The 13,187-nt window shown below is 41.0% G+C and overlaps 1 protein-coding gene across 1 annotated transcript in view; it reads right to left on the reverse strand.

The window, feature by feature from the left end:
* LOC140562465 (macrophage mannose receptor 1-like) overlaps window positions 1-3,695 on the reverse strand; it is a 31,501-nt gene extending 27,806 nt beyond the window's left edge. The window contains exons 1-4 of the mRNA XM_072688132.1: window positions 3,460-3,695; window positions 2,840-3,226; window positions 2,376-2,555; window positions 336-491 (exon numbers count right to left, since the gene is read on the reverse strand). Coding sequence (XP_072544233.1) covers window positions 336-491; window positions 2,376-2,555; window positions 2,840-3,226; window positions 3,460-3,541 — 805 coding nt within the window. The 5' untranslated portion in view covers window positions 3,542-3,695. The remainder of the gene's footprint in view (window positions 1-335; window positions 492-2,375; window positions 2,556-2,839; window positions 3,227-3,459) is intronic.
* Between the last annotated feature and the right edge of the window lie 9,492 nt (window positions 3,696-13,187).

The following is a 13,187-nucleotide window of genomic DNA, read 5'->3' on the forward strand; positions in this document are numbered from 1 at the left end:
GCCCAAGTATCGAACCCACAACCCTGTCATCAATATCCGGGTGCGCTAACTTTTCATTTAATGCAAACAATATATGTGTTTGCAGTGGCTACTTTACGAAAGACCAGTTCCACAACTTCACACAGCTTCACACAGCATTGATAGAGCTGTTCCTGTAACTCCAGTTTGCAATGGGGTCAAACTTTTGCAGACAACTGTACATATAGTGGCATTACATTACTCCCCTAAGTCAGTTGAGCATCCCTATTCAATGGCACATTGCTGACCTTTCCGTGTCTCCAACATCTGAACCTCTGGCATATTTCACTGAGGAACTAGGGGGGAGGGGACAGTACCTGATATGAAGGTCTGCTCATGAAGCTCAGTGATGCTCAGCAGGTCTCCCCCCTGCTGCTGACAGCTCTTCCTGGCCTGATACCAGGTCAATGCAGACTCTTCATTCACCTGGTAATAAACGTCTGTCAGAGGGTTCTTCCTCCAGAGCTGTTGGGCTGACCATGAAAAGAATGAATTAGCATTCTGTGAACAGACGTTTTTGAAGCAAAACTTTTGGAGCAGAAACCTCTGTCACACAAAAACCTGGTTTCACCAAAATAGTAACTTTACAGGATAAGGAAAAAGCCTTTGTCATGCAAGAATAGGTATTTATTGCATCTGGTCTCCTCCTACGGTCAGGTATTGTAACTCACGCTTTGAGCCACTGCTATCTTTCTAACTGCGTTCTTTACACATGCATTTCCGGACAAGCTAAGAGATACATCACTGTCACTCAATGTAAAAGAAGCATGTGGACTGAGGTTGTAGAGTGATATTACAGGATTTTACACACATGGATATGACTTATGATTATACGTATAAGTTCACAGTTGTCGCAAGCATTTTTTCTGTCCTCTTCACCAAAGTTACATAGCGCAGTAGCAGTGTGCCAGGCCCAGAGTAGCAGCAATGGAGACGCACTTCTCAGATTTTATTTTACTCTGTTGATCTATTAATCATGAAATTCTAACTCATTGTAAGGGACAACTACCAGAATTGGAGCATTTCTATTGGCCCATTCTTCAGGAAAGGTTGAAAGAATGTACAGAAAATCTGTATATTACTGTATTCGAAGGTCTGGTTTACTATACAGGGACTAAGCTGTGGTAGTCGCTTTTGCTTCTTTGCGCTTAAATAGTCAGCTGGATCAGTCAGCCTTAGGAATGTGGATAAATACACCTGCAGTAAACTTAATGCCGGCTTCAGAACTGCGTCTGACCGAAACCTTCCAGTACAGTGTCAGTGACACTTTTTATACCCCACAAATACACGCTGACCGGGCATTACGTGACATTCAAACTTTGAATGAGCTGGTCCTGATGTCCATTTGCCGAAGCGCACTGGTTTTCATCGCCTTTGATGTCCATATGCTGATAATGCTGTTTTTTTAGCCCCTGGTGAGGCTGGGGTGAAGTTGATAGACCCCCATTGTTTCAAGATAACAAAGTCACGATATGTCTGCTCCTATTTCACAGACATAACAACATGTGGTAAAACTAAGACAAATGACATGAAAATAGTCTATACATATAAAATTCCCCCACTAAACCTAGTCCAAAAACTGCAAAAATCAAGATTTTTAATGGTCAGATCCAATCAAAATGTCTCAAAATGCATTTCTCTGCACGTTACCTTTGCAGCAGAAAAATCTGATATAGCAGATATGCTGCTCTTCATGGCCTAAATGTTGAAATTCTATTGTTAGGGTAAGTTTGTCTGCCAATCTAACCTCTTTTAAACAAATGTAAAAAGATGAAAACAAAACAGGAAATGCATCACCAAGGCTTTTAAAGGGTCCAAGAAATGAACGGTTCATACAGTCCATATATGAAAACTAGGCCGGTTTTGATGTCCTTCCATATCCATCAGCTTAGCCCCGCCCACTCATGTGAGCGTCATTTCAGCAGTGTTTCGCGAAGGAGTAATGATACAGGGCAGCCAATCAGATTGATAACATTTTGACATTTAAATGTCAGTCTAAAATGCACACCAACATAAACAGCCCATTAACGAGACTTCAAAACGAAAATCCGCTCATTGGTTTTGGTACATATGTTATAATTAGACCAAACAGTATCAAGCGCTACAGTATATAGCATATCGCCACTGTCCAATGAAAAATGATGACTTTACTGGAGAAGGCAAAAATATGCTTAACTTTGAATGCAAAAGGATTTCTATTAGTCCATTCATCCAGAATGTGTATAGAGAGTGTTCAGAAGCAGCTACAGGGTTCAAACCATGGAAAAAAATAAAAACTGAGAGGCATGTTTTTCATTAGGCAGCAGAGATATGAACTATTTTGTTTTGTAATCATACAGCAAAATGACAGCACATACCGATTTGCTGAGTCGGGCAGTAACCCCAGAGCTGATTTGGTTCGTATTCCCTTTCTATTGCACACCATGGAAGGTTGGATGAGCGGCCTTCAGCTGTGCAGTCTGCGTACCATTTATTATTGTAATGGAATGGAAAATGACAGGGGCGTCCAAAGGCATTTCCCTTAAGTGCGTAGATTTCTGTGGAATTAGACAGGAAGTTTACATCTTAGATATTTTAGGGTAAGTGTTTTAATGCAGTTTCCCTTAAAAGTGGAGAATTTGGGTTTATTCCCAAATTCAATAGAATTATGGCATTTTAGTGAACCTGTAGGATTTGTAATTTAATAATGTAGTAAGTTAAAGTAAGTAAGTGTCCAAGATTGTTAGCTCGCTTACTAACTATAATTAACCATGCAGTTTTTATTAGAAACAGTGACTTTGCTGTTCATTTCAAGGCTCCATTAAGACACCAGCACAGATACCTTCATATGGTTGAGAGCAAAGGCTGATCTTTGTCCCATGAATTGTCCACTTGCCCTTCTCTCCTGGGTTTCTGGACAGTGTCAGCAGATAAGAGTCTCCCTCAAAGGACAAGTAAAGAGACTCGTTCTTCAGGCCGAACAGCGAGTTGCTCTGGCACTCCCACTTCTGAAGGTCACTGTTGGCATCACAGATATACCACTGCAGTTTACTGCCCTCACTCTTGCTCCCAGTGCCGAGGCATTTCTTCTCAGCAACGTTGAAGATGCGATTCTCTGAGGTCCAGCGGAACTGCTGTCTCGGGTTCTGAGGGTCACACACGTCCAGCTCTTGCAGGTTGTCTCCCAGGCATCTGTCCCTATGAGTGCTGTAGATCAAGAATGTCCAACCTATGCAAGGGAATGAGGATGCATTACTATAGAACACAGCAGACAAAACTGACCTTTGGGTTTAGTTCTCATTGTTGGTCGTCCCTCATTAGGTCCCTCCAATAAACCCCAGTTTCAAATAAAGCCCCTCCAATAAACCACTGGTCTATAAAGCAACAACACAGACACATGTGTGTCTCCTCTTCAGCTAAGACAACATCAGTTCTAATCTGAAAGAGACAGAAGCAGCATACCTGACTGTGCAAAGCAGAGAGAAACATGAAGTAAAAGCACGACAGCAGCAGCTACTTTCAGCATCTTGACGGTCCTTAACATGGCCTGTCCTGAGTCATATTCTGCCCATTGCTCAACCTCTGAATCTCACTTTGGGCTTGGTGAGCTGAGCTGAAGAGGAGGGTCCTCGTAACACGAACCACAACTTCCTGTCACATGACTGGGTACTGGCATAACACACTTTTCCCAGCATAGTTTGGGACAGTCCTCCGTAGCTCAAGAAGCATTATGCTGGTCCATACTTCTGCTGTCTGTATAGGTCACATTTCTCTCTCTCTCTCTTTCTCTGTCTGCCTGTGTTTGTGTGTGTGTGCGCATGTGTATATATGGGAGTGAACTGCTGGCTAGTTTCCCAGAACAGATTTAGCTTTCATTAATGGCACTGCAATATAGTCAAAAGTATCGACCTTCATTACTCAGGTAGAAGTGTAGATGCTAGGGTTTAAAGTATCAACTAAAGCTTTTTACTTAAGTAAAAGTGTAAAAGTACTGGTTTCAAAACTACTTACAGTATAAAAGTAAAAGTAATGGAAGGAAAACAAAGCCCAAAAGCTTAGGCCACACCACAGGGGCCTATAGTGCACTACCCCACCTTCCTAAAAAAATTTTTTTCTGAAAGCCATAATGACTATAATGTTATATTAAAATGTTCATGTTGAAAATTATCGTGATGCACTAGGCTGCCTGTTTCAGCTGCATATCTGCTCATTGAAAATAAATGCATTTTAGTAACATCAGATATATTAAAGAGCATCTCTATGCACTAATGAGCATTAACATGTGTTTCATGGAGCGGAAAGTATGATGAGCAGTTGCCTATAAGTATTGTTATGGTGTAAAAAGTCTTAGCTTATTTGGGACATTTCACTCGAGTTCTCTTGAGTCTCTGCCATGAACATCTTCATACTAGGGTACATACATCTGCTGTGTGCTTGCTGGAGTGTGACGTGACACATGCAGGTGCAAATGCCAGAATGAAAACAAACAGAAATTAAATAGGAGTAACGTGGCTATTTTTTAAATGTAAAAAAAAAAAAAAAAAATAGAAAAGACAGATAATTGTGTGAAAAATGTGTAAGGTAAGTAAGGTAACAAAGTATTTGTACTTCGTTACTTGACACCCCTGGTAATATGCAGGATATTGTTGCTGTCTCCAATTGTGCTGTTTCTCAACATCTCTGGCCTAATGCGAATCTGGCAGCTGTTCATTACATTGTATCAACCTTTCCAGAAGAATGGACCAGTAGAAATGCTCCAAATGACTCTTGGCACATGGGCTTCCATTGAAAGTAACATTTTTTACTCTTTCCTTAAGTTCCAAACATCTTCACACCTTTCCAATAATCTGGAGGAATTATTGGGGCCAATGCTTTCAGCTCATTTGACTGATTGTCAATGCATGTGACGTCACCCAGAGTTCAGTGTAAATGCCAGTATCACAAAAGCGTGATAGCGTGATTACCTACCCCTACTAGGTAAGCCTGAAAACAGTCCCAAGACCACTCACTCGACCATTTGCTCTCAGATATGAGGCTTTATCCTCTAAACGGGTGTGATATGAGCCTCAGTTAGTCGGACATTGCACATTGCTGCCTTAACTTGAGAAGATGATCGCTGGCGATCCGACTAAAGGGTTTGTGTTTCAGCGGGAACGTGATGTCAACGCATACCCTCTATACTGATCAAGGGCAGAGCTGGATGCCACACTAACCTTTCCAGACAGACCAATGCCAGAGCCGGTTTCCCTTTTCCATTTTGGTTGCTTTTGTGGCACTTTTGGCATTTTAAGCTGAATTTAATTAACAGTGTTCTCACTTTTTCTGATGTTTGCCCATTAATAATGTGTTAACCAGAGGGAATTATAGACATACAGATCATACACAAACTATAACACATAGCAATGGATGCATACCATGCACACTGGCTTTAATTTCAGAGCATATTAATAACTTTACTAGTGTTTAAAGCATGTATCACATCATGCTCGTAGCGACACTCCTCTCCACAATTCCCAGTCTGCGTTCTTGTGAAATGTCATCAGTTGCAGCCCAAGTACTGCTCCATTCAAAAACTCATCTAGCCAAGTAAAGTCCACATGCTTGGATGTTGTGCTGTTCCGCCTGTGATATCGAGGATGCAGCAGGACGTGACTTGTGTGGACTTGTCACAGCCAAATATCCCAGAATTCATTATGCACTACGCTGCTGTTCCTATTGCAAAATTACAGTCCACCTGTCCTCATGGTGGACAGGTAGACTGTAATGTGCAGGGCTTCTGTAATGTGCCTGGATTGTCTCTCAAGATGAAATGCGCCACCATCTAGCGGTTAAATAAGGAACTGCAGGGTCTTGTGGCTTTGCGCTGAGCTGCAGAGACTCATAAAATATGGATCATATGTTCGGACCAGCTCTCAGTATTGGCTAAATTATCAAAATGTCATAATTCAAAATGTTATGCTAGGTAAATGCTAAATGCTATTAGCAAGGTAACATTAGCTGGGTAAACGTCAGCTGGTGTGCAGGGTTGTGCGAGGCTGGGGACCGGCATCAGAGCTGGCCCAAGGCATACTCAAATTACGCAGCTGCTTAGGGCCCCAACAGCACCAGGGGCCCCCCAAGAGCACCATGTTATAATGATAAAAAAAATGTACATTTTAAAAACACCATTGAATAGTAAATGCACCTTCCACCCCCCTAAATGCTCTGTAGCAGAAGAAATGGTCTTGGATGGCATAGCTGGGGATGCTCCGTCTGGCCTAGGTGGTTCCCGCATCTGCAAGCCTTTGGTAGAAGGCTAGTACATGTGGAGGTAGGCGATGTAGGCGTTAACGCTAATAGTGTCATGTGCGTAATGATTTCCGTTGAGGGCCACACCATGGGACTGCTGGAGCCAGGCAGCATTACACATGAGGTAACTTATGACTCACTAGTTACAGTGACTCATAGGTGTGCAATACAGTGACTGCAGCCAAGTGTGTACAGAAAACGGACTTCCAAATGATTGAATGTCCTGGATGATCCTGCTGCTGCTGCTGCTGCTGGTGATAATGATCATGTGACCATGAGCATGAGGAACCTATCTCTGTCTGTTCTGAGAGGCCTTTAGGATTAGGATTCTGATGTGTAAAGTAAACATATAATTAACATAATTTCTCATGCTTAATACACAGAAAAAGCAGTCAGAAAAGACAAGCTCCCTGACAAAAATATTTATATAAATAAAAATGTGAACATTTTTAATGTTTGTGTTTTTTATTTATTTGTTTAGTCAAAAATATGTATGTCTTAATGTATTCATTATATTTATTTAATATGTATTATTGTACTATTAATAATTAATAATGTGATGCATGCACTGACACACACATACCAACCACATATTTGAGGTTTACAGTAAATGTGGTTACACTGCGGTTTTCTCCCTACATTTTTTATTATTTATTATGCAGACAATAGAAACAAGGTAAAGGTGTACGTATTTGTCACTGTACTATGTACAGCGAAATGTGTCCTCTGCATTTAACCCATCTGTGGTAGTGAACACAGACACACACTAGTGAAGTATGGGCACACACACACAAAGCAGTGGGAGCAGAGAGGGTAAAGGGCCTTGCTCAAGGGCCCAACAGCAGCAACTTGCTAAGCCCGGGAATCAAAGCCACAACCCTGTTATCAATAGCCCGACGCTGAGCCACCACTGCCCCCTGCAGGGTGACACCCTTTGCAGATTTGATACACCCACTGTGTAACTGGGTTAACTTCAACTTTACCTGCCACGGAGCAAAAAGTTGGTACAAACAAGCCAGAGTTTAACTGGAAGTCATCTTGCTAACCCTGAAGTCCTGCTTTGCGGTACAGCCCATGGGCCAGAGGCGTAACAAGAGGGCGCAGCAGCGAGGAGCACGGGGATAAAACCAGAAGCTTGTGGCAGGGAAACTAAACTAGAGGGAGACAAGAGGGTGCATACAAATGAGGAACTCAGGAGAAGCAGGAAAACAAACAAACAGGAGCATGTGGGTTGGCGAACTTGCCAAAACGCCTTGCTTCACCAGCCGTTCCTGTCAAAGCAGTGCTAGTTCTGCTCAGTGCACATTTCTATGTATGTGATTGGTAAAGCTGCCAAACACGTTGCAGTGAATGTTTAAAATAAAGTTAAAGAACGGGCGTAAAAAAAGAATGGCATTAAATGTGAAAGTTAAAGAAAGAAAGAAAAAAAAAGGAACTTCATTAAAAGATAAAGTTAAACAAAGTAGCTTTAAAAAGTAACATTGCATTAAACTGCATTAAACGTTTAAAATAAAGTTAAAGAACGGGTATAAACATAAAAAAGGAACGGTGAAAGTTAAACTTAAATGTGAAAGAAAGAAAAGTAAAAAAAGAGTAAAAAAGGAACTTCATTAAAAGATAGAGTTAAACAAAGAAGCTTAAAAAAGTAACATTGCATTATAAATGCAATTATTAAATGTTTAAAATAAAGTTAAAGAAATTAGAGTAAAAAAAGGGAAAAAAGGAACTGCAATGAATGATCCATTTAAAGAATGAAGATCAAAAATTTAACAAACTACATTAAATGTTTAAAAAAAAGTTTAAAAAAAATAAGAGTAAAAATATATAAAAAAGGAACAACATTAAATGTTTAAAATAAAGGTAAAAAAATAAGAATAAAAAAGTAAAACTGAAAGAAACATATTCTGGCTTGTTTAACATTTTGTTTATTAAATCATTTGAAATGTTTTTCTAGTTTCTAGTTTGGATGACTTTAGTATTAATCTGCAATGCAGAAATATTTATAATAATGAAAAAACACTGAATTTAATATCCAACCTTTTGACGGGTACTGTATAGATCCAGTATGTGGTCTGTATTTGAACCACATGTAGTGGCGGTTCTAGACCATGTCAACTTAGGGGGGTGCAGTCTAGGGCCAGTGGTTATGTCAGAGGGGCCAGTTTATACTGAGTTTTTATATTCACTCTCGTCACCTGGCTCTATCTGACTTTCTATTTTTGGAAGAAGTGCGAAATATCACATTTCCTTTTTCAGGGCCTCTGTGAAGGGATTCCTGCTTTAGCTTAGCCTTAATTTCCTTTGGGATCAATAAAGTATCACTCTAGCTAGCTGAACGTTAAACACCTCGTATATAAATGACTTAATATGTAACACATTCTCAAAAAAGCTATTCTAATTATAGCTAACAAAGCAGGATTATATGAACATGGCAAAGCATTTTACGTACTCGCTGCTTTGTCGCTGTGTTAGCAGAAGTTGAGGAGAGTCACGCCTAATTGAGGGGCACTGTGCCCCCTCGGCCTCCCCCTAAAACCGCCACTGCCTACAGCCTCTCTAAGGATGCATACAAGGGCTGGGCGGTATAACGGCCATATCGTATACCGCAGTATTTCAGAATGTTGAGGGAATATAAAAATGTCTGATGGGTCAGATTTTCTGTCCTGGGTCTTTCTAGTACACGGCCAAATAAGCTCATTTCCCCATTTGTTTTTAAGAGAGCCACAGGGTGGCTGAATATTAATGTCACGTTCAGAAAACAGGTGGGAAAAAAATGACCACCAAGCCAGCCTCGATACCAAGTGTGCCTAAAACCAGTGGAAAACACTCCTATGACCATTTTTCTGGACTTTGTGCTCTCCGGTATGAGGCTTCATCCTCTAAACAGGTGTGATTGATGCCTCAGTCAGCTGGAGCTCGGCCTGTGCTGTGCTGTGCTGTGGTGATTAGCGTACAGGCTAACTTAGCTAGCGCTAAGTTAGCTTAGCTTAGCTAGCACAAGTTTCAATTTTCTATACTTTTTGTACCTTAATTTTCCTGACTCCTAACACCAGTTGCTCCACTTTGCTCTCAGACACAAGTTTTTATTCTCAGCACATTGTGTCTTCATCTTAGCAGTTAGCTAATCAACAGCAGCTGCACTGGGCTGCCTGATCCTGGGTGCAGCTGTAGCTAGCTGAGCTAACTCAGCAAAGGCTAGCTGAGAGGGCTACAGATCCAAAACCATGAAGAAATTATTATTTTTTTAATTTTAGCTCTCTGTCCTTTCAACAGGAGTTGCTTGGTCGGAGTCATTTTCGTCTAAACGTTTATAAGGGATCTTTCAGTCTGCCAGACTTGAATTTGTTCTGTGGTAGCTAGCTAACTAACAAAGCTAATGCTAGCTAACTAGCTAGCTTTTCTCTCCTGATTCAGAGCAGTTTAACAGTAACAGTTGTTGTCAGACTGACGGTTTAACACTTATTGAATGACAACTATAAAATTATGCTTGTTCACATACTTTTTTTTTGTTTGTTTGTTTTTAGCATAAGGCAGGTTGAGTTGACACAGAAGCCATGTAAATACTGTATACTGTGGTAATACTTTGAGACAGTGTGACTGTATACCCAACCCTACATTTACATTTACATTTACATTTACGGCATTTAGCAGACGCTCTTATCCAGAGCGACTTACAAAGTACTTTGCTATTTACCCAAGAAAACCCTTTCCTAGTTAGAATAGACTGATAGTTCAAAGATACCTCTAATCTTAGACATTGCTAAACACAAGACAATAAGGTGACCATAGAACTATTCGTCCAAGTATTCTCTGAAGAGGAGGGTCTTCAGTCTGCGTTTGAAGACAGTGAGAGACTCGGCCATTCGGACACCCAGGGGCAGCTCGTTCCACCACTTTGGTGCCAGGACAGAAAAAAGCCTGGGCGCTTGTCTTCCGCGGATTTTGAGGGATGGCGGGTCGAGCCGAGCCGTACTTGAAGCTCGAAGGGCTCTTGGTGCCTAGTGCACACCAGCCTTGTTTGGTCGTGGTCGTCAGACTTTTCAGTTTGGGCCGAACCAAAACAGCTTGTGTGAAAGATGCCTCAGACCACGGTCCAGACCAAAGGACCGAAATTTGGTCTGCCCAAACGAGGTGGGAAATTGACAACACATCAACATCAGGCGCACACCCTTGTACAAACCAGTCAGTGTGAAGTGTAGTGATTATTACACTGTTTGTATTGAAACTAGCAGCTGATTAGTGTTTATTAAGCACTAACAACATCCTCAATATGTTTAGAAAAGCATATTGTGTTGCACAATATCAAAATTCATCACAATACGATAAAGTATCATATTGCCCAGGGCTAGGGTGCATTCTCTAAACTGCACTGTGAAACCAGAACCATGTCTAATGTACACAGTGTAAGAAAACAATGAACCTTGAGAGAGAGGAAGGTGCTACCTTTGGTGGATCTGGGACTGTTGGAATCTTATGGAGAACATTTGAGTCATACTTAAGTCATATATGCCTGTTGCTACTGTATACATTCACAAGAACAGATATTTTGGGCACTTTAGCCCCGTAAAAATGATCTACAGATGTTTACTTTGTTAAACTATTGGGTCAAACCTGGCTTGTTCTCAAAATGCTTTCATTTCCTTTTCCATGGCACTTGCATAACACAGCCTCCCTTTCTGTTCTGTGCCTTGCAGGGTTGCAGCAAATATCACCAGCGCTCCAGAGGAAACACTGCAAAGTCTGGAGTCCAGTCAGCACAGTACAGATTGTGCAATATGATTGAAAAGTGCTGCATAGCGTTATTCTGTAAGAAGAAATTCATCCGCAGTGTGGTATTTTTATAGTTTGCATCCTCTGAACCTCTTTCAGTTGTCCTACGACAAGCTTTTCTTACATTTAGACCATTTAGACAGCAACTGGTCTAAATCTGAGGCTCTAGATGTTTTTGAGACCAGAATATTTATATACATTTTCCAAAACATGAAGCAGCCTCTGAAACATTTTACTATCTCAGATGCTAGTTATGGAGCACCGCTCTTTATCACCTGTGTTGTCAGGCCATTTGGATCTGGGGCCTTATTATTATTATTATGTGATTGATCCATGGTTTGAATAAAATTCTTCTTATAAAAGCAAACAGTGAAAGCAAACCATCTTCACAGGTTGTGTTCAACCATGTAACTCTTCTGCTGCGTTCTCTTCACTGGCTTCCTTGTAGACGCTGCCCGCATCTGATTCAAAATCCTGACCCTGGCCTACAAAGCCAAGAATGGACCAGCCCTTCCATACATGATGGCCATGGTCTGTACCAAGATCTGTACCAAGAGCCCTTCAAGCTTTAAAAATTACTCAGCTTGACCCACCATCCCTTAAGATCCACGGAAGACAAGCATCCAGGCTTTTTTCTGTTCTGGCACCGAACTTCCCCTGGAGGTCCAAACAGAGTCTCTTACTGTCTTCAAATGCAGACTGAAGACCCACTCCTTCTACGCTGTACTTGGGCACAGCGTAGTGCCAAATATTGTGTGTCTCCATACTGACTTTTCTATTCAGTAGTAAGTATCTAAGATTAGAGGTATCTGTTGGGTTCTAGCCCCTACAAACTAGCTAAGGGTATTTTCTGAGTAAGTCCCTCTCCCAAACAAGCCCAGAATCTGTCCTTAGTGCGGTGTTCGGGAAAAGAGTGGTGCAGAACATGAACAGAGTGGTGTAGAGAGTGGTGTAACTAATAACCTAAATTTGCACATCATACCATTCTGCCTAGAATCCAATCTGCTGTAAAGCTGATTTAATTGACAAAGAAGGCATTATCTGAGGGGGGATCCCCTTTTCCTAATCTCTGTACCCATTATTTTGTTGAGTTTACTTCAGTCGTGCTAGAATTACCTTTTTTTTGCTCTTGGGCTCCCCCTATGGTCAGAAAGTGTAATGTGCTATGAGCTACCCCTAAAGGAGATGCTTTACACATGCATTTTCTGACAAGCTGTGAGATACATAACCGTCAGTGAAAGTAGCATGTGGCTGGGCAGGATGTGGTTGGGCAGTATTACAAGATTTTACATGAATATGTAAATGTGACTCGGGTTACGCAGCGTTATGCAGTTCTTGTGATTGCTGTCCTTCTCACTTCACCATAGTTACATAGTTTCTGGTGTGCTGAGCTCAAAGTACCAACAACAGCGAGAATTTCATGTCAGTGAAGCATCAATAAGATTTTGAAGCTGTTAATTTTAAGGTGAAATGCTACATAACATCAAATACAAGTCATATTTTACACAAACTTTTATATGTCCTAAGGAATATAATATATTTTTATCTACTGGTGATTAAGGTTGTAATGAAGCCTTGTTAGTGGATTGTAGCTCAGCATCTCGCAAAAGCAACAAATATCTTCTCAGTAAAGATCCATCTCAGTTTGCAAATAAAAATAGATGCAGTGCTCACAGGGGTCTACTGATCATGCTGACACATCTGGACTGGCTACATGTAAACTGTTGAAAAGGGTCCAGTTTGGCATCAGTCCTCATCAAACCTAACTCAGTTCTATTTGTTGGCGTAACAGTGTTCTAATGGAGAACAGCAAGCGATGGCTAATAGAACACTTTCCTTCACTACCAATGTTGGTGCACCACTGTAATGTTATTTTTAGCTACACGCGACCAGACCCATCTCTATGGTCCTCCAGGACCATGGTGCAACATAGACAGTGCATACAAAACACAAGTGCAACACAAACAAACAAGTGCGAACAGACAACACAACGCAGTACATACAGAGAATAATAGTGTGTATGTGTGAAGAGAAAATTGCTGCATTTTTAACAGTTTCCTGAAGACCACCTGGATAAGCCAGAAGACTAATGAATGTTCTGGTTAATGCAAAGAAAATCAAAATGAACACTG

Source organism: Salminus brasiliensis, chromosome 9 (assembly GCF_030463535.1).
Source record: "Salminus brasiliensis chromosome 9, fSalBra1.hap2, whole genome shotgun sequence".
Lineage (NCBI taxonomy): Eukaryota > Metazoa > Chordata > Actinopteri > Characiformes > Bryconidae > Salminus > Salminus brasiliensis.